This window comes from Echiichthys vipera, assembly GCF_963691815.1.
Source record: "Echiichthys vipera genome assembly, chromosome: 6".
In the NCBI taxonomy this organism is placed as follows: Eukaryota; Metazoa; Chordata; class Actinopteri; order Perciformes; family Trachinidae; genus Echiichthys; species Echiichthys vipera.
Window position 1 is genome coordinate 19431418 of NC_139831.1, and position 22757 is coordinate 19454174.

General features: G+C 42.6%; 1 protein-coding gene across 8 annotated transcripts in view; it reads right to left on the reverse strand.

Annotated features, from left to right (window-relative positions):
- The window catches only part of nlgn3a (neuroligin 3a), a gene marked incomplete at its 3' end in the record, with an annotated part of 97288 nt that overhangs the window by 26748 nt on the left and 47783 nt on the right, over positions 1 to 22757 (reverse strand). For all 8 annotated transcript variants that reach the window (XM_083914694.1, XM_083914699.1, XM_083914693.1 and 5 more), the window contains one exon: positions 12720 to 12905. In XM_083914694.1, coding sequence (XP_083770820.1) covers positions 12720 to 12905 — 186 coding nt within the window. The remainder of the gene's footprint in view (positions 1 to 12719; positions 12906 to 22757) is intronic.

Consider the following 22757-nt stretch of genomic DNA (forward strand, 5'->3'; position numbering starts at 1 on the left):
AAAAAAAACCTTCAAACCAAACTAACTCCTTCTCTCTTCAGGGTTGGAAGCAGGCGGTATTATCCGTCTGTCCTCTGGGATCTTGTAATCTTGTATACCTCAGTATCTCTGCACGTGTGGACCGTGTTTTGGTATCACAGAGGCTGGTGGCCCGTCAAACTCAAGTACCCATACACCCCCCTGTCTTTCCCTGGAGGTCAGGGTGAGAGATCAAGGTGGGCTGGAGATGTAGTTGATCCACAGAGGAACGTTTTTTTTTTCTTCGATACAGCGCTTTAATAGAGACCAGAGGGAGAGGAGGAGTAGTAGAAGCTAGTAGAGCTGTAGCACAATGTGGCGCTATTTCCCATCGAGTCTCCTCCTCACCTAATGAGCATTCTATTAGCAGCTAGGGGATGTATTTAGGCAGTTAGGCATACGGAGAAGGCTGGCTAACAATGCAAGTGGTTAGCTAAACAGCTGTTCTCTCTCTGCTGCCACCTCCCATCCCCGCTAATGAAGCCTTCACCGATGAGCAGGAGTCCCGGGACATGCCTGAGAACAGCCACAGACACCTAAACAGGGAATCACAGTCACTCACAGGTCTCGTAAAAAAATCTGTGTGGAGGATGGCTTCACCAATTGGACAACTGAGACTCCAATTAGATAGTGGCTCTAAGGGGAACCCTAAGAATAGCACATTGGGTGAGCTCAGACATTTTTTATGAGAACTCTGCGCTGCTCCGCTTGGAAAGTAAACACTCCTATGCATTGTTTTTTGTTCGAGTGGAAAACTGCAGAAGCCATGGTGCTTTTCATAATGGATAATAAACAGATCACTGTGAGGATTTTTGGAAATGTCACATTGCAACATTTCATTATCCTCTACAGTGTGAGTAGTGTTCGCAGTGTTGGGCATCGATCAACATTAGTGGCATGCCATATGGGTACGTCAACATCTGAAATATTGCGGAGGATACGTACTCTCCGAACAGCCTTCACTTAAACCAGGAGAAATGTTTCAGGGGTGATGCCTATTTTTCATTTGATGAAAACTTGACACAGCATCATGTTTGGTGAGCAAAAAGCAGTATTTGTTTGAGTTAAATGTCGAGTCTGTCAAAGGCATCGTTGTCTGACGAGGGCCTAGGTCACCTTCAAACAATACCTGTGTTAACATTTACTTTGTTTTCTATTTGCCTTTGTTGAGCAGTCATTTTAGCTGTCAAGGCGGCAGCATGCTTTAAATGAATAATCATTCGGAAATTGTTCTGAATGTGGGACTGCATCCGAGTTTCTGATTCTAAAAGTCTACAATTACATTTTGCAGCAATTAGCCAGGTGTGCTTAGATGTTGAAATAGGCAGAGTTTCAAGTACTCTGCAATTTTGTTCTTTTTTTTTTGTTCATTCTTAACACTGTTAAACTGCTCATCATGAACAGCTTTGAGGAAAAGCTTTCCTTTTGGTGTTTACTTTAATCTGCATTTGTTAGCTCATGGATATCGGTATTGGAGTCACACTGGAAGTTCTGTTTTATATCTATGCACCTTTCATATAACAGATAGGAGTATGACTAGTTTGTGATCCACTTCATTGCTGTGTATTGCCTGCAAACACTTCCACAGCACTTCCTGCAGCTGCTTCACAATAAAAGCCTTCAAGCTGCCTGGGCCTTGGCGAAATGCTTCTTGCTGCCAATACGTCATCACGCCGCAGAGACCTCGGAGTTGTGAACCTTTTGCCGCTATTGTTTTAAATGTCCGCGCATGGTCCGTCCTTCTTTTTTCTATGTCCGACCAGGCGCACATAAAATTGAGTCAGAACCGCCGTAGGCCCCGTGCTCGTACACGTGCGCACATGCTTTACAAAAGCTCACCTCTCCAAAACGGACCGTGGCCGGCAAGTGTACCGCGCCTAGACGAAGTACGGTTGCACTCACACTGGTCAAACGAACACGGTACGGATGGACAGTGTGAGTACGCCCCAAAGCATCTTAAAAATGTATTAAAAAGGTATTTCAAGAATGAGACAATTGTGGTAAAAATAAAACCAAATACAATGCTGCACATTTATCATTAAAATGAAGAAGTTCTTATAAGGCAATTACTATGGAATCAACAGCTGCTTATAAACTAAACTTACTAAACTCTAACTGCCTAAAATAACACTCTCTATTTTCCCTATAACTACTAAGAAATTACATCATTCTTTCCAGGAAACTTTATTAATTATGGACCCAAAGAATAAAAGCGTTGCTGTTTTATCTCCCAACATGAAGGTCTAAATGCTGTTTCAAAGCCATTTTCATGCTGCAAGAAATTGAATTGTGGTGTAGGATTACTGTATTCTTTCTTTCTTTTTTATTTTATTGGAATAAGCTTATAAAATATCCACCATCAAAACATTTTTGCTTTGGAATGAACCCACACCAGGTCAGATTCAGCAGTTGCCAATATAAGAAATGTTTAAATCCTACACATGAAGGCTTTAAGGTGCCCTTGAAGGCTTTGTCTGTTAAGCAGCTGCACCAAGTGTTGAACTATAGCTCTAAGATTAGCCACTGTGGGCTAACCTGGTGAGATAGTTAATGCCGTAACATTTTCTAGATATTTCTATGTGGGTATACACATACACTTTTACAAAACAGTTGTTTGATAAAAATCATAGCAAAGAAAAACTCCAGCGCCAAAAACATGGAGGCAAAATTTGTCTTAAAGAGTCTTGAAAGTCACACGCCTGTGTTGCGCTGGTCAAAGTTCACCATAGTTGAACTCCATGCAAATTTGCTACGCCACAGCACAGAATGGAAGAGAACAGGAGGCAAATGTTTATCTTGTGCATTTGTGACCGCACTATAAACCTGAAATCTAGACATTACGTAGTAGAGCTGTATGCAAGAACGCAAATCTCTGAGTCAATTGGATATCAAACGGATTTTACCCTGCCAGCTCCCTAGTACAATGCCCATGTAATCTCTGATTGAGCCCATGGGTCATTGTATGGAGAATTCACGGCAAACAAGTGGTCATGGTGATGATGTTTCTGTCATTCGTTTTGGTGCAAAACAGGAAGAAAGCAAACACAAGAGTGTAAAAGCTACTGAAACTTGTAACTGGAGAGACGAAGAGATTCGGGAACTGCTGTCGGGGAGGGCCGACGTCGTAATCGTCAGAGAAATTCAAGGAACGGCAAGAGACTCGGATGTTTAAGACTAAATTAGAACAGGCTATGTGACTGCAGTAATACCTGTAATAATGTGTCGTGCAAGAAATTTTGTAAAAAGCATGCAGGAGCCCTTAAAGCTGAGATATTACCTGCAGACCATTTTAAAGTGTCAAACAGCATTAATTCATTTACTTTTCACTCTTCAGTCCGCAGCTGGTACAGTAGCCTCTCTGTCCAGGCATTAGTCGACTATGAACACTGTAACTTACTGTAGAATTTCCTATCCAGGAGAAGGAAGTGGTCTTCAAGTTGAGAAATGGCATTTGTGCAATATTGTTCCCTGACAAGTGCATTCACATTGGCGAGTCACTCTCTTTCACCACTGAAAAGGATCTATAGGGTATGTTACCTCTCTAAGCTAAAAATCTATTACATCCTTGTGGGCTGAAAGCTAAAGATTTAGTCTTTTTGTCAGGTTGCACAATGTTGGCCCTTTATAGTAGACGTTTCTGCTCGTCAGCATGTTTGCCGAAGTTCCTCTCATTTGGGATTCCATTGTGCTCAGACGATGCAAATTTCACAGCTAAGGCTAATGCATTTGCACTGCCCAGAATTGAGCGTCTTGGTAGCCAGACTACAGCTTGTGACTGCATGTGCACATGTTCACACACGCACAGTGGACAGTTAATGTGTGCTCTTAAGAGTACATTATGTCAGTGATCGGTATCCAGATGGTAAACATGAATCTCATTGTCTATATCACCCCTTCCAACTTAGTCCTACAGCAAAGTAATTGGTCTGATGTGACACTATTTTCCTCCCAAATCATTCTGCCTGTAAGCACAGAGTGTGGCAAGCAGGCACTGTGCAAACAGAATGATATATTCCTGGATTCCTATAATCATGCAGTAAGTATTTTTCCACTCATTGCAGATGAAGCGTTTATACCAGAATTAAGTGAGCACAAAGTCATACATTTCCTATTTCAGAATAATTTAGGAGTTAAAAAAAATCAACAGGAATAGTTTGAAAATCCCAGTAATGTTCCCTTCCTGCTGCCGGATATATGTATAAATCACATGTTACGCAAAACTGTGAAAATGATGAATGAGATGGCACGGCTTCATAGCAGCTCGACAGTATCTTTCCGTTATTCATGCAGAGGCACTGAGCTCTTTCCTCTCAGAGGAGGTAAACAGATATGGTACGTAAAACTGACCTAGCTAGCCACAGAGGTGAGCTGTCAGCAACAACAAGCAAACAGAGTGCTCGTGGTCATAACTAAGGGCAAAGTTCAGCTAATTACACTGTAGTTGTTCATCTGGCTGACAAACAGGGTAACTATTTAACAACACATCCAACCATCCGTGTTGCCTAGTGCAGAATACCTAATGAATAAACACTTACACAAATGTGGGTAAAAAAAGGAAACACAAAAATGTGCAGTGAAGAGGACAAAAAGAGAGAACATACAGTGTAAAAGAAAAGATGGAAAGACATAATGAAATGTGAAAATAGGTGGCAGAAATTGGGCCAATGTGTGCGGAACAACAGGGAATAAACAGAGGGTGAGAGAGAAGAGGGAGCTAGAGAAGGTGTGAGAGGAGGAGGGAGGTCAGCAGAGATGTGGAGATGGGCGGAGGAGGAGGGGGAGGGATGAGCCCCCAGTGCTCAGCTGTCAGTGCTTCCTCTGCAGGTGGGGCAGGAGGAGTGCCAAGTCCCTCTCTCCCACTCACACAGACACCCATGCATCACTCTATAATGGATGCTTTACTCTGGTGCCAGGGAGAGAAAGACTGAGGCAGAGAGAGGGAGACATGGTTAGAAGACGAAAAGAGAGACACTGGGGGAGGATGGATACTGGAAAAAAGAAAGAAACTGCTACGAGGAAGAGGGGAAAGGAGCTGAAGAAAATGCCTCAGAGATTAAGGCAGTGGAGTCAAATTAGCAGGGACATGGACAGACAGACAGACAGACAGACAAACAGACAGAGAGACATACAGAAACCTCCATCAAGTCATTGGACCAATCATGAGAGGAAACAGACGAGACAGTCCGGGAGCAATATGATGCAGCTATTGGTTTAATTGATCTGAAGCCTAATAGGATCACAGAACGCCAGGGCACAGCCAGGAGCTGCAGCCACAGTTCCCTCTCCAGCATTCGACTGTCACTGTCCATTAGGAGGTGTATGAATGCGCCCTTGACAATGATTTATCAACAATGATTCATAGATGGCATCTACCTGAACTAATGACTTGCCAGCGTCTTCACTTGGGGATTGCAGGTCATCAACAGATGACATATTCTGTAGTCACCTCGTTCATCAGCCGCGATTAGATTCCAAAAGTAATCTCAGCAATACATCACCAGATGGGTCTCATTGTATTGTCTTGGAAAATATTGCTGAGACAGCCCATGTGTGCCACATGTCGCTCAAGCTGCCGAAGCCCATTCGTGCAGTAGTGGATCCGGGGCTACAGTTATATGCAATGCTCTGAGCTATTACCTTGGTTGATGGAGGCATGGATTTACTAAAGTACTCAATTATCCAATGCTTCTTTCTCTGACCTGCTGCTCGGCTCTTTAACACCTATAACTCCATGCTTTATAGGCTCAACTACCTGCTGCAAGCAGAGGCAGACTGATGGCAGGACTACATGAATGAACTGCCTTCACCGTTTTGGGGCCATTTGTCAATTCTTCATTCCTCTGCTCTCTTCTGGCTAGGGATAGGTAAAGCTGCCTCACTCTGATGGACAGCCAAGCTGGATATTATTTTCTGGAGTTTTACCTCAAACTGGCCATCTGACCTCAGCGGAGTCATCTTTAACACCCCTCCCATCTCTCATTACTCTGCAGGGCCTCCTTATTTCTTCTGCTCAATACAACTTTGGCTTCCTTTTCTCTTCGCAACGGTGAGTAGTGAAGAGAAAAAAACGATTTGCTTCCTGAATTAGGCCGTCTCCAATTTCTTATGAATTCTAAAGAGAGTAATACCTTTTAGTTGGTGAGCATTCCTGCATCTCTGTTTTGTTAAAAAAAATAATGCAATTGTTTCCCCTTCTGCTATACAAAGTCAAAGATTGAATGAAAATGCCATATTGGCCACTTCTTAAAAGCAGTTTACTTTTTCCACACAATGACGGCCACACTTTATGGCAGACAACAAAGCCGAGTAGTCAGCGTAAATAAATACAAGCATACTTGCTCCGCAGAGATGGCATCCCCCTGGTTTAATTATCGCTCTTGTCAATCGAGGTGGAAGAATACGGCACCTGACACGGCGTGTCCCCATTCTCTCATCTTGCATAGGCCTTTTTCACACCCTGAGATGCACAGACACCCTTCAGCAAACAGCCAAATCAAACCTTGAGATGGAGGCATTCGGGTGCCCCAAACACCCAGGTATCTTTACAGTGTCGAGTTGCTGAATGCCTTTGACATCTCAGAAATAGGGTTTATTCAACTTCGACAATTGTCCCTGGTTTTTCTCAAGCACAAGGCATTTGCACAACAATGGTGCTGAATTGTGTGTGAATTACATCCAAGGCATGTGGTTATGCAGCTATCTTTCCCGGTTTCTCCAATTCACAATCCAGCTCTCACAAGGTGCCTTTATTTGATGCTTAAACTCCACAGGAAATGGATGGCTGTTACAGGAGCCCACAGAAATTAAGTCAACACAGAGTATGGATGGATCGCACCTCCGGATCGGTGTACGGTGGGAGCTCAGCACAGGGGCATTACAGAGTGGGGTTGTGCAGGCCTGTAGGCCATTCCACAAGGAGAACCTCCCATGGGTCTCGTTTCAGAAAGGAAACCCACACGTGTTATTTTCAAAGGTCAGAGCTAGATGTAACAGTAGCGTTAAAGTAGTGATGTAGAGTAACACTCACACATTCTTCATCTATAAGGCCTGCTGGCCTCCTTCTTCGCTCTGTATGATAATTTGGAGCAGCATTTACAGTAGCCCATTACCTGTCCATATCTCAAGATACAACAATGCATGAGCACACAAGTTCTCAAAGCTCAACACATCCTCACAATTCCCAGCAGCCTCACTACAGTAGTGTTTGTGTTGTTCCCTCTAAGGACAACTATGAGCCTGTATGTACATGGAAAATGATTGTCAGAGCAGAGGTTAGGTATGCATGGCTTTGAATCCCACAACAGCAGCACTGTATCACCAAGATTGACAGAGGCAGATTGATTCAAGTTCCAATAAACATTGTTGTCAGTCTTATTCCCTTCCTCTATAGGTCCACGAGGTAAATACATGCCATAAACAGCACGGTAGTCATTTGCACAGTGATTTGTGCGGTGAAAACACAAGAGGTCCAAGACGTCACCGTACAAAGTCTGTTCCCTAACCTGCCATGTGATTTCATATGTATGTATTACACATGTATTAATATTGCTTGTTTTGTCCATCCAGCAGAATAAAGGATATTACATTTACTATCAAATCTAGACAGGGGTTGACAAGGTAAATTTTACACATTTATTGTAAACATTATTCATTGTTGCTTTAAAAAATATATGTATTGCTTTCACTAATTCAAAACTCTTTCATTTACATCACAGAGAATATTTTACATACATAGTCTATGATGAAAATAAACAAGAATTACCATGTTAAATACACTATCCTCCCCAGGAACAAAGGTATGAGGGATGACACACGGAAATTAAAACAAATTAAGCTTTGACTGCATGTGAATACTGTTTGTCTGGCATTTTTACACAAATGTGTAGAACGTGTCAATTTGATAGCACATTTTGAAATAATGAAGCATTTGATAGGATTAACATGAGATTTTTAATACAAGTTTTCAGACATGATTTTATTTGGGATCCTCTCTATGTTGTGAAATATTCAGCTTAAACTGAAGCCGATTTAACTTACAAATTATCATTATTATTATCATCATCATTATTCTCAATTCTTTACGACTTCTTCGTATTTGTTATGTTTCTTTGTATCTGTATCCTTTTCATGTGAAGTATTTGTTCTGTTTACACTACAGAGGAAGGAGTCTGGAGGGTGATGGTGGGGAGAAAAAGGTGTTTTAACAGAAACAACACAACTGTGATGAGTGTTGCTGGGTGTTGTTGGACCGGTGTTGTTGGACCGGCGCAAACAGTGATACGTTTTGATGTATTTGTGATGTACAGTATATAATAACGTTAATTATCAAATCGAGCTAAATATTCAGTTTTTAAGTCTTTATCAAGTTTACATGTATCCATTGGAATATTACTTATATTAACATTTTATCTACTAATGCCCTAATTAGTGCAGTTCTAAATTTCTGGGTTTATTATGGGTCATTTTAGTTTATTTATGAAAGCTTTGCTAGATATTTTGCCTTCTGGTGCACACATTTAATTGTAAAGGACAAGGCAGTTTGTGCCTCACTGTAATCATAACATCACACTCAAGTTACTCTAACAGAAGCTCTAGTTTCTCATCCAATCAGCTGAAGGAAATTGTATGGTAATACATCAGTTCCTATGACTTCCATGTCACATCCTTTCCAAGACTGCATGAATCATAAATTTTAGTCCACAGCAAGTAGTTTACTATGAAGAACAGGCATTAATAAAGTTAATATTTTAGATGTGATTTGAGAAAAATGTCCTGCCATGCTATTTGATTTTTTCAATCTGTCTGATCCTCGATTTCTACACATCCCACGATGCATTTCTTAACTTAATCACCTTCAAGACTATCCTTCATACTAAATGGATTAAAAAACGTGTTACTCTTCTCTGAAAAAAACCCTCTGAAAACTGACTACCTATCACACTGCCCTCTTAGTACTCATGGTTCAAGGGGTGTCAGTGTTTGCTAGGTGGTGTCTTGCATTAAAAAGCCTTGGTACTCATTGCACTGCTGTAATAAAACCAAAGCATTTAACATGCACATTTATGGTACTCAATATCCTAGAAGTCTTAATAAAAATGAAAGCTGACATTGGCATGAAGGATCCTCCACACTAGCTGTCTTTAATGTCCAAGACGTTCCATTAAAAGGGGAGCACTTCCTCAGAAGCGTAGCTTTTATCCTGATTGCTTACAGGAAGAGAAGAAAAAAAGAAAATGACCTTCAGCAGCTCTACAACTAGCCCTTCCCTCTTATGTGCTCTGTGAATAGATGCGCTGGCATGCACACACGCAGACAGCAGGGATACGCACACTGATGCAGACACATGTGTGTAGATATACAGTAGGTTGGGAACATAAAAACAAATATATCAACTCCACTAAGAGATATATGTTTAAATACACACATCTGAGTCACAGGCTACTTAGTATGCTGTTCGTGTGTAAAGAAGCCATCTCACTTTTTATATCATAATGATTATTATGAGATAAGGAAAAAAGCCGAATCTGCATGTTCAATTAGTGCCTGTGAGCTGCCAGATAGTATATGGGACTGGCTAATGTCCTAGCTCCTGAACATCTTCAGTCGTTTTCTGTTTGAAGCGGAAGCAAAAGAAGATAGGGACAGAGATTTCCCTCTGCGAGAACACAACTGTTGAGCTACATTTAATAAGCTGGTCAAAAACACCCTCCTGCCGAGAGGGACTGCGCTTTTAATGACCATTCTGCTTCAAGTCTCAGATGTGCAGCTAGATTGCTCGCAAGGCAGACAAGGCAGCCATCTTATTAATAGCAACACACCACACATGCTGCAGACTAGGGAGCAGAAACCCAGAGAGGCAGAGAGGGAGAGACATGCTGGCATAGAAAAGCGTGTGTCCCTTGCATGCTTTTACTGTCTGTGAGGGCAGGGAGACAGATGGGTGCAGTGAGGAGGAGATTAGATGGAGGAGGCAGGGCAGGGACAGGGGTCTAAAAAATCCAGCCCTCACGAGAGGACGTCCAAGCCAGCCTCCGCACGGGCCAGAAGGGGGGAGGTGATGGATGTACCTTGTGACTGGAGCCCTAGGCCCACCCACATGGAGACGCCACCAAGGCCAGGCCAGAGGAGCAGGCAATCAAAGAGAGAGGCCGGAGGGCTGGGATGATATAGGAGGATCCAGCTTATTAAATAGGCTTCAGGAGGAGCATGGAGCATCTGAAGTAAGTTGTCACTCTGCCACCAACAGGCATAAAAGGAGTCTCTGTTGGATGGAAAGTCTATGCACTGTAGGCAGTGATGACAGACTATGTACAGTGAGAGTGGGAATATTGTCATTAAATACGCAGACACACCAGGGAGCTCCAGAACAGTGTGTCATCGCTGATTTACTTTTTCTCTTTTACCTGGGCCTCGTTATCCTGCATCTGAGATGCTGCCTGTGAAGGAAAGTGTTTGTGTTCATGAGACACACGTGAATCCTGTGCCGTATTATCACATCCTACCGCGTGCTACTCCTGAATTCAAACGCGCCCCAGTCAATGTGACACCGCTGCCTCTATTTCTAGCCGTAAAAAAAATAATTTCTATTTGGGAGCGAGTCGAGATAAAAAGCCAAATCGGGAACCATGATGCATTGTTTACAATCTTGTTTCCTGCCTTAATTTAAAGGAGAAAACTCAATATAAGGTGCTCTTTCGGAGGCTGCTAACATGGATCGGAGATGATTACACAAGCCCATTACTAGAGGCCCTTGTGCAGGTGTTTTCATGCCACAGTGTATAATTCATTTGATTATAGATTTTCACCGATATGCAGAGCCAGACACTTTGATTCTGTTCTTGTTTACTGTGTTGGCTTGGCAACAAGAACATCCTACCAGTTTGCACCTCAAATATAGGAGAGGAGAAGAGGAGTAGAGTACAGCGAAGGTTGTGAAAGCAGGTGCAAAAAGACGTTTCTTCACTTGGATTTCCTGTCACATCCTGCAGCCCACTCCAGTCCTAAACTTTATATAATTACAACAATCTGTGCTCCGAGAGAGACTGTGTGAAATCTGATTGCCATTGGTAACATTCGCAGCAAGAGTCCTGGCGTGATAGAAGGCTTCCTGTTTCAATTTACTAGGATCCCTCAAGTTTTACTGGCTCCTTTTTCTTTATCCCATCAGTGGGGCATACATTTCCATTCAGGGGAAAAAAACAGACCCGGTAATATCCAATTTACTGGGAGGCAGAGGAGATGGTTTCACTGGCAGTATAATAACATGCTACATGGAGCGTAACATTATGGCGTATGAATAAAAAAGGCATTTATGGTAAAAATTCAATCCAAAAGCAGTCATCATTCATCAGAGGAAATCAAGGCAATTAGTAACACTTTAATGCAAATTGGAGAACGCAAAACACATCACAAATCCCTGGCACTGTAAAAGGGACCAAAGAAGAGCAGCTCAAATGACCTCTTTCAAATATACGTGGGTCTACTATTAGAAAAATTCCTAAAAAGAGATTCTACTCTGCCTAGTGACAAGAAAATGAAATGTGTGTGTGTGTGTGTGTGTGTGTGTGTGTGTGTGTGTGTGTGTGTGTGTGTTAGTGTGTGTGGTGTTTGAACGTATACCATCTAATAGCTTTCTGACCACAGTATTGCCTTAGACCAATCCTTTATCTCATGCAAGAGTGCTTTCTTTAATGCTATTCACTTGCATGTAATGTACTGTACAGTAAACGCCCCGTGTTACATTTCCAACCACGCGTGTCCAAAGCAGCATATTTGTGGCTTGTTAACATGTTCACGGGGCAGGATACATAAGCGTGGCTGAATGTAAAGATTTTTCATTGGGAATATCAACACCACAGTAACAATGTAGAAATAAAAACCATAAACATTACTATGCAACGACACCTCAACATCCTAATAGCCTACTATGTACACAACACCAATGTCAATTAAAAGCAAAACAAACAGCCGGACAAATATATATGTGACTGACTGTAATGATTCCGGGTTTAGGATGATGTTGTGTCGATTTGGCTGTGCAGGGTGCACAGAGCTCAAAGATACAGTTCATTTACATAAGCCAAAGCACTTCTTGCAAGAACTTACCTAGAAGCAGTGATGCTCCATCCTAATTCAATAATGCATTAGAGGAGCATGAGGGATGTTTATCGCATGTCCGGGTTCAGCGCGCATGCTGCATTTAGTATTTAAGACATGGCCACCGTGGGCAGTAAATCATCATGAAATAGCACTAAGGTAGCAAACAGATAAACAACATTTCTTACAAAGAGAACAGTGTGTGTGTGTCTCTGTGTGTGTGTGTTTGTATGTGTGTGTGTATGTGTCATTTAGCATGCCACTAAAAAGCTCTCCTGGTACATGTCTTTCTTTATCTTGCTTACAAAGACACATTATACCTACCACTCCATCTGACATAGAGAGGCATACTAGCAAACCTTCAAGACTCACGTGGTTTGAAAAATGCAGTGGAGTTTCAATTTCTGAATGGTAATGAACGTCACAATCATTTAAATGCAAACACCTGCTTCTTAAAGCATTCGTTATGCTGTGCAGTACAGTAGAATACATTACTCTAACTCTCTAGCTGCATCGCCAGTTTCTAATATTCAGCAGCCTACACACCAGCAGGCATGAGCTCCACAGCTGTATCACCCATCCCCCTCATTACTGCTGTACTATACCTTCAGAGTGGTGGGAGAGGGTGAGCAGGCTGACGCAGGACGCTCCGATCCCAGAACCGAACACAGTGATGCGGTTGGAGTCTCCTCCGAAGAAGCCGATGTTCTCACTGATCCACCTCAAAGCCTGGATCTGGTCCAGGAGCCCGTAGTTCCCTTTAGCAGCCTGGTCACCAGTGCTGAGGAAGCCTGCAACACACATAGATATTAATTAAAACATCACCCAGAGGCAGCTAACTAAGTAAATTACATTTTATGCATACAGAAGTTTGCATTTGACCAGGAGAAAAAAAAATATAGGTGGACTGCAACATGCACATGCAAGATGTCATGAACTGTATATTTATTTTAGATGTGCACCTGCAGCATAAAAGGTTATCTGCAGTGATTAACTCCAACCCGATTTTGTCAGAAAAACCATCACGCCTGCTGACCGCATTGCTGAAATCATGACTTAATGGATGACACGGCTGTTGGTAAAATAGGATTGCGTGTGACCACATGTCATCTGCACCTTATGGGAAATCAATGGCATGTCTCCCCGGTGGAGCACCCGTCATCAGATATATTGAGCAGTCCTGATGAAAATCTTAGGAATCTATGAAAACTCCACAGACAGAGAGAAACAGTCTTGATAATAAGATTTACAATAATTTTGATGCGGTACGGATTGCAACCTCGTTATATATCCTTTCCGAGTTACCACCTTCCTCTGATACATTTTGATTCTCTCTCACACTCTCATACTTTCAGTCTAAACATCCACAACAGGCACTATCTGTGCACATTTCCCTCCGTGTCTGTGTAATCTGCTGTATGATGTCTTGAGTTGGACGGTGAATCTCTCTTGGGTACATCAGAGCTTGTGTTAACACACCACCCTCTCCCAGCTGCTCTCCAGGGCCTAAGCCCTGCTGAATGATGGGTAATCGAGAGTCGTGGGAGAAGATCAAAGGCAAGCAATCCCTGGAGTCCCCACGGTGGACTCAGTGTCCATCAAACCCGTGAACATGCATGCGAGGTGACAGCTAGGAGATGTGCGTGGAAACCTAGATCCTCCTCTCTTTAGTTGCAACTCTTCACAAGCAATAAATGTGTTGGTGGTGAATGTTTGCCTCCAGTGATGGTCCTCAGCATTGTTTCTAACATCTATTTCATGGTCTATGCCTCCATATAATGATGAGCTCTCTGTGTTTAAGTCCTAAGGGGGAAAAGGAAATAGTTTTGATATAAACAATGCAAAAATAAATAAATAAATGTTTTCTGACTCAGGTCAGTACAGCGATACTAACTTTGGATAAACACTGAAAAAGGATGCATGTCCACCAGTCCGCCATTTCCTCTCTTTGTGTAAATCAGAGGGCACAGCCTCCTGCCCCGCCCCCCAACAGCACACCCAACTCGCTCGGAGTGCCTGTTGGCAGCAACAAAGAGGGTGGGCAAGGGAAAGGCCATGCCTGATCATCGATAGGAGAGAGGCGGTGGCACAGGAAGCAAAGTGGGAGACAAATGGATCAACAGATGGTCTCCTTCAGATGCATCCCTGAGGATGACAGAGCAGCAGGGCACATGCAGAGAGAGAGTGAAAGAGACAGGCAAAGGAACAGAGACAGAAGCAGACAGAGAGAGAGAGAGAGAGAGAGAAAGAGAGAGAGAGAGAAGACTTCTCCTTCTTTCTCTCTTGCGGCTCTTCCTTGCGTTCCGTCATAATTTAAGGACAACAGCTTTTACAACCCTCTCCCGGGTGCTGTGGAGAGAGAGAGGAGACGTGACTCTCCCAGAATAACCCTCATTTGCGAAATGGTTCACACTTCACCAAGTGTATGTCAGATGGGTTAAGAAATGTCAGGAGACCGACATGTAAAAGGGATTCTGTGCAACTGTTAGCCTAATTGAAAAGACATAGCAAACATTATCCATTTGGCATTGTAATATGAGACATTACTAAATGACAAATTGTAAATCATTAGAGTTGGATCCCCAGCTGGCAGAATAAAGCACCGCTCAATGCTATAGTATTTCTGTGATTTTTTTTTTTTTTTGTGTTTTGCTGATTCCTCTGCATCTATAAATGAAACTGGTCATTAAAATGTAGAGGTGGAATCCAATATCTTAGACAACAAGACATGCTGCAGGCTCCATTTAAAAATACATCTAATATAGCTGCTGGTTATGTTTTAATTGGAAAGGTGACCCAAAGTATTTTCTTTGAAAAGCAATTAAGATAGCAAAGTAATTGTTTTTTTATGCATGGTTATTTCTATTTTTTACATTTATAACAGACTGTTGACTTTATGCTTGTGCTCTGGAGGTGTTTGGTATTTTAGTTTTACGGCTTTTTCTTTACATACATCACTCACGCATGACCTCTGGACTTTGTGTCTACTTTTTTATGCAGGTTCATGCTTGTATTTTGGGTTTCTACTAGAACATGTTTACATGCTTTAGTGATAAAAACACATTATTTTTCTCATACTGTCTGAAATGCTTCATTTTAGCGCCTGTTTCTTTAAGCCCCCCTAATAAAAAAAGCCCAATCTGCTCTGATTGGTCAGTGTTTCTGGATCTTCTGTATCTGTGCTCTTGACGTCTCTGAAGCTGGGGAATGACTGTAATGGCACTGCAGCACCACTTTCTACCTATACTACTCTATGGATTGAGCTTTTTGATACTTTAACAGTATTTATAGTTTACAGTATCTTGACCTACGTCATATTCGACACAGACATGCAAATTTCACTTTTTTACAATATGAGAACTTTAATAAATGACACATAACACACTATACAGTTTGCTTTGGTCTCCGGTTTGAGTTATCAGAATTTCCAAACCTCCTGGGGATTGGGTTTAGATTTCCAGATCTAGCAGATGATCCCCGTCTCATCAGCAGTGCGTGGGCTTTGGCTGCACATGAACCGCAATGTGCAGTGCACTATCTGTTCACAGCTCACTCCTACACAGGACCTTGTGATTCTGGGCTGCAGCTCAGTGCTTCTAACTATTTGTTTAGGCAGGTTCAGGCTTGACTGCGCTACTCAATCTGACATTTAATTGAGGTTTTTAATACACGCTAGATGTCGCTTTACAATAAGCATTTAATTACAGACTGTAATCACATAGTATCCATCTGTGTTAGCTGACTGTATTCAAATCGATATGCATTAAATGATCAGACCAATTAACTTTGGCACAAACAGTATTACTACAGTAGTAAACAATTACAATGTTCTAGTCAAGTTAATTCAACAAACACGAAATAATCATTAAATAGTAATTGACCTGATACTGAAAAGTACATACAAATAAATTTGTACTAATTTAATTTGTACTAATTTAATTTCCTCTATTAATCGTGCCTGTGGTGAGTTTTATAACAAACTGTAGATTAAATGTTGGATGTTTTTTTCAGTACAGCCTCAATAACGGAGGTGAAGCACAAGCCTAACACCCTCAGGCTGAACACAGATGTCGCTTTGCCTAATGCCTTTTTTCTCTATAAACCGGACATTGTTTTGTATATTAAGCTCAAATGGTTCAGTGGAAAACGTTCATAAAAAGAAAATGGGAACATCAAGAAATTAAAAAATGCCCTGAAGTTGAACTAAAGAAATCACACAAATTATCTTCATTGAAGTCAACCCTTCTTGAATCATGTATGCCAAATCCAAAATGTCAGAAACAGTCAGTTGAGAAAACTGGTTACATAAAGTTGCAAAAGGTCATGCAGACAAATAACATCTGAAATGGTCTCAACGCTCAAAAATGGAATCTAACTGTCTACACATGTCAGCTGCATGTTAGAGCTGTAATTTGTCCTGACTGATTATATGATGTGTTTTGTATCGTGTTTCAAAGCTTCTCTTCCCTGACAGTGATGCGGTTTGCTTCTGCTGTATGAAGACCTGGAATTTTCTCCTTGTGGCAGCGCAGAGTCAGAGATTCATTCTTGATCCCAACCGGAGTGGCAGCGGCGACCGTGGCCTGGTCACAGCCAGGTCAGGTTCCACCTGTCACCTTGCATTGTCCTTGTCGGACAAAACATTGCGTGTATGTAGCGCTACTCCCCCTAGGAAAAACTGAGCCGCCCATGTTACCTTAACATAACCAGAGGCTCAGTTAATGTATAGGGCTTGACAGCGTCCTCTCTTTGAGCTTCAGCCAACATGCGGGAGGCAATACATGAGCAGCAGAGACCCGGAGATCAACGCTGAAATCCAACAGCTTTTCAATTTTACACGTTTTCACACACCAGCCACAATCATTGCATCACCTGAATATCAACAAAAGAGTTTATTTTTCCAAAAATGTCAGCTCTGAATGTGATGCCACATAATGCATTTCGTGGCTTGATCATATTTTATCAATAAGCACACACCGCTATCTCAGTCTAAACTGAACGTCTCCGTTTCCTCTTGAGCCACAGCAGTGATTTCCTTTAGCCATGCCTCTCAGCATTGATATTGCTCTATTGATTATGATTTAAATGTCTGTTTCCTATACGGTGGGCTATAACTCAGAGTGTAGAGGAAAGAGGTGATGATAATGATCGCTCCAACCCCAGATATCTCTCTTAGTCTGGTCTCCCGGATAATGGAATGTGTATAAAGTAATGGCGGAGGGTGAGAAGGGGGCGAGGAAGGGTGAGGGGGAGGGCAAAAGCTTGTTATTGAGCTCAAGAGTGAGCTTACACAGGGACAGATGGAGGGAATGGATAGGGAGGAATAGAGGAAAAGAGACGAGGAGAAGGAGGATGGGAATAACAGTGGTGACGTAACCCGGGGTAAGTTTTTTGGCTTTCTGCTGGACTCATTTTTTGCTTTTTCTTCGACTTTTCCCTGTTCCCTTCTCCCCCTTAACCTCTCCCTCTTGCGGGTGCCTGTTAACAAGGCCATCTGTGTCCAAAACTCTCCTTTGGTACTCGCTTGTCCTATCCCTCTATCGTTTCTCCCCCCTTCTCTTCGCTAGGGAAATAAAGGCCCACAAAGTCGCAGCCTTGACAGCCACCCCTAAGAATCCCCTACTACAAAAGAGCTCCAATTTCCCCCCAGCCAGGCCTGGGCTGAATGGGAGCCTCTGGGGTGTGGATGAGAAGCAAAGGGGGGAAGGGGGCCACCCTCCACACAGCCACATAAAGGGCCTGTGTGTCAAGCTCACGATGAGCAAGGGACATGCCCAGTGGTCCATCCTCCATGCAGTCATTCCCACAAGATTTTTCATCCTCTCTCTTTTTGTTTTTTTTATTCCAGCATGGCGGCAAGACTGAAAAAAAAAAAGCTCAGTGAAGGTAAAGGGGCAGGAGGAGTGCGTGGGCCTGAATGAAAGTGATTGCCACTTGAATCAGTGTACAGCTCCTGTTTACAGCTCGCTGCCCAATGGCATGGCTGGAGCGCAGTCTGATCTGAGAGCAGGAGAGCGAGAGAGATAGAGAGAGAGAACGAGAGAAAGAGAGAGAGCGAAAGGCAGGCAGGCACAAGAAAGTCTCTTCATGGTAGCCTGAACACTGAAGGCCATTTACCCAACACCACATCCTTGTTTCCGGTGGAAGAATGAAGACTTGAATGGTGATTGTAACTCCTAGAAATTACTAGTTCTAAATGAATGAACACAGCATGAGAGTGGAATCAGACTAGAAGATGGTGAAAAAGAATTATGTATGAGCCCATGATTCCTGCTGGCCTCATCACAAATCAATAATTAAAGAAAATATCAGATCACCTTGAATGGCAACAAAGTCACACGATGTTTCAGGGTCCTGCCCCTCGACAACTGGGCAAGTTCAAACTGAATGATAACTCGCTCGCTGAACTGCAGGTCCTTGCTGAAAATGTGAACAGACCGACGACGAACAGAAACCTAAATGGTTTCGCTTTGGCTTTTCATCTCGGTTGCGCACAATGATAAAGAGAGATGCGGCGTGTGAAGCATGAGCCAACACAGCAGCTACACTGTGCGCTGAAAAGCTGGCCGGATAGTATGATGCATGATGCCGAAGATAGAGCATCGCTGCGCTGCTGTATACAGACTGAGCCACTCAAATGGAAAATGTGGTTTGTGTGCAACAAAGCACTGAAAAAAAGCAACAACAAAATGTCAAGAGGGAAAAATCTGTGCTGCATTAACACCAAAGCTCACGACACATATCTGAGCCCCTAAAACCCAGATCTCTTACAGACAGACAAGGGCATGTCATAGCAGACAAGGATGAAAAACAGATACTGTAAGTCAGCACTGGTGGTGGTGCACATGGCAGCTGTTGGTCGTCCTGCATGTGACTTAGGGGCTTCTTAATCTGATTGTGTTATGTGTCCCAGTGGTCAGGCGACACTATTCAAGGGCTCTGGTGAACAGCGGCCCTGGCAGCAACTACAAATGAGCAGTTTGCATATGTATGACCCCTGGCACCTGAACGCCACTCAATCAATCACACAAAGCGGCTGTCGACTTTCAGTTTTTTTCTATCTCCCCTTTTCTTCCCTCTCACCCTCCCTTTCCCTCCCTGTCATGATTCCAGTCTTCCTCTGCTCTTAGTGGTTCTCTCTGTTCTCCGTCCCTTTTTTTATGCTGCTTATCACCTTCTCTCTTCTCAGTATCTCTCAGCTTCTTTCTTTTCAGTGAATAGCACAGACAGTGGATTCTCAGACAGTGAAATGCTTTTACATTAAGGGAAGCTTTGCATCTCACACAGCTGGTGCGGAGGCGGCGTGCATGCTCCCACAGAGGGAGAGGGAGACGCTGGTGTTGAAGAGTCACAACTGTGAGGTTAAGCAGCGCTTTGGTTCCACTTGGAGGAGCAAGCATCGTGGAGGGATGTTTCATAAACAATAATTTGCCTTTACTTAGTCTGAGATTAAAAAAAAAATGCATTCTTGCAGTTTACTCTCCATTCTTTGTTAAAAAAAACAACACTGCAAGGTTCTCTGTTTCACTTTTTGGCCTGTGGCTGCACAAGTTCAAAGGCATGGTGTGAAACAAGACAGCAAGCCTGGGTGATGTAATTTGAGGGCGTAGTGAGAAAGTTTAGCGCCACCCAGCTCTGGGAGGACAGGGCAGTTGATGCACCACAGAGAAGATCAGAGGCCGGCTTATCAAAGCACATCAGTGGAGCAGAGTAGGACAGAAAGGTCATCATTTAGAGGCTCTTCAAAGGCTAACTCCTCAGGTTGGAGTAGCTCTGATTGCTGGTCATAATGAATGAAGTTTTGATTAACCCTTCATAACATCTTGTGAAATAAGCCCAATAAGGAAGACCATACTACACTTTTTATTCCTGATACTGTAAAATCCTGTGTTCTTATATTGTTCATTTGTAAAAACCCTGCCAACTTTAGTTGTAAATCATCTGTTTTCCTGAGGTTTAGCACTGTGATGTCTACTGTGTGTGTGTGATGTTTTATTTGTCTTCGGAAGGGTATAATATTTTTGGCTACAGAAAGGGCTGCTGCTGCCAGTGGGGTTGTTCTGATTTAGAACTGGCTCCAAACTTACAAGAAGGTAAGATTTGTTAGGGAACAGGCCTTTTTGATTTTGCTTATCACATACTGAAAGCAAAGTTTGGACCTGCTCTACTTTTAACTAGATTGTCGGTTACGCATAAGTCAATGTACATGTACAGTGTTTACAGTATGCTACAACATAATGAGCAGTGGAAAAAGGCCTACAAAAGATAGGTCTGGTGAAAAATTTAATGAAAAGAACAAAAGCAGCATTGACATGATGGAAGTATTGTCTGTGTAGCCAAAGCCTAATATATCTTATTCCTATGTGACTCCAGAGCTTCATCGCTGTCTGAAAACTATTAAAAACACATAAATCAGCCCACAGCGTTGCACTAGATGACATGTTCCTTCATTGTGATGAAAACTGACACTGTCATTTATTTTGAGTCCATCATACAGAATCTGTGCTGCTGCTGCCTTAAATACCAGCACACCAAATCATTGGCTGAAAAAAAGTCCCCAGCACATACACTTTTTACACCTGTGGAACATTTACTGAAGACTACAGAGCCCAGATGTTAAATGTTTTGGCCTGAGAGACAACACTGTTGGCTTAGGTCTTTTCATGGGATTTCATTGTTCCCACAGTATTTTGTGAGACAGTGGTGGGTGGTCCTTAGACACACTAGGGGATCCGGGGGCATGCTCAAGTACTGTACTTAAGTACAATTTTGAGGTAATTGCATTTTATATACTTTTACTTTCAGAGGAAATGTTGTACTCTTTACACCACTACATTTATTTGGTAACTTTATTTACTAGTTACTCTACATACATTCATTCATCTTCAACCGCTTGTCCCTGTCAGGGTTGCGGGGGGAAACCGGAGAACCCGGAGAAAACCCACGCAGACACAGGGAGAACATGCAACTTCCACACAGAAGGGCCCCAGCCGATGAAGTAGATGAAGCTACACAGAAGTATATAAAGTATCCCCACCTTTATCAGCTGCAACAATAGTAATATTTACATTAATCTAACAATAATTCTAACCTAATAAAATAATATCCTGAAAAGGGTCATTCTCCAAAATGAATACTTTGAGTACATTTTGATGCACTTTATGTACTTTTACTTAAGTCACATTTTGAATGCAGGACCTTTACTTGCAACAGAGTATTTCTACAGTGCGGTATTTCTACATTTACAAAGCTCTGAGTACTTCTTCCATTACTGCCGGTTGTGTAGTGTTTGGGAAAGAAGACACATTTATTGGTAATTTTTCACAGTAGAAAATCCTGCTATATACTCCGTTGAGAGGGCAGGAGCAGCTCTCTCTCTCTCTCTCTCTCTCTCTCTCTCTCTCTCTCTCTCTCTCTCTCTCTCTCTCTCTCTCTCTCTATATATATATATATATATATATATATATATATATATATGTATATATATATATATATATATATATATATATAATCAGGATTAAATATAAATTGTAATTAGTTAGTAGAACCAGAATCAATGAAATGTATACGCAACCAAATAGCAAGGACAGTTTGTGTTTTGAACAATTAGGAAGTTTTTGTGTGTGACTGTCTGTGCCCTGGGATCCAGCCATATGTGCATGAGAGAGTAAATGGGAGTGCCACCCACAGAGTGTGGGTGAGTACGCAGCCACTGTATGCATAAGTGAAGAGGAGGGCTTCCAACAGCCTGCGTGTGAGTATTTGTTTGTTTGTGGGTGTGCATGTGTGGAGCAGCAGCAGTTGTGTGCAAGAGCTCGGAGGGGTGGAATGTATGCAGTGCGGTGAGGGAGGTATGGATATTAATCACCAGGAGGAGCATGGTTCTGTGGCGCCGGGCGGAGATGGATGGGGTGTGAGTGCAGTGATGTCACCCTGACAAATGGACCGGCCATGTTGGCTGAGACTTGCACATCGCCTCTCATTTCAATTAGTTCCTCACACAATAACCCACCTAACCTACAATCTGCAGGTTACACACGCACAAACACATTAACTTTGGCCACAAACACACCCCCTCCGGTGCCCCAACCCATAGCACAGCCCTCTAACAAGATGCACTGATCTGTAAGAATACAGTGCAGCTCCTTTTAATTATTCTAACTTAATTATGACAGCACTTTCAATCCCAGTAGCCACTCACTCATTACCATTCATACTATCAACAGAGCACACTGACTCGGTCTACGGCCAGCACACTAGCCAGTGGAAACTGGCAGAGGTTCTGGGTGTGTTTACGAACTAAAGATTGGGCACTGCCCGTGTGTTTTCCCACAATATCAATTTGATGAAGTGCCGGAACGATGGCAATGCGAGCAGTCGCTTGGGCCAATGGTAATGGTGTGCATTTACTCTGTGATGTGGAAAGAAGTATACAATGTGTACCAGCCATCACAGTGAGCAGCAGTGCTGACAAACTGAGTTCAGGTATTAAAGGTCTCACCTCCTCTAGCTGTTTATAGCTTTGTTCTTTAAAGCCTGACACCGCTAACGAAATGGAGCCAGGGCAGATTTTGAAGTGTCTGTCACCTAAACAAGGAGTGTTAAGCCATGTTTTCATAGGTCTGACGCCACAAACCAGAGGC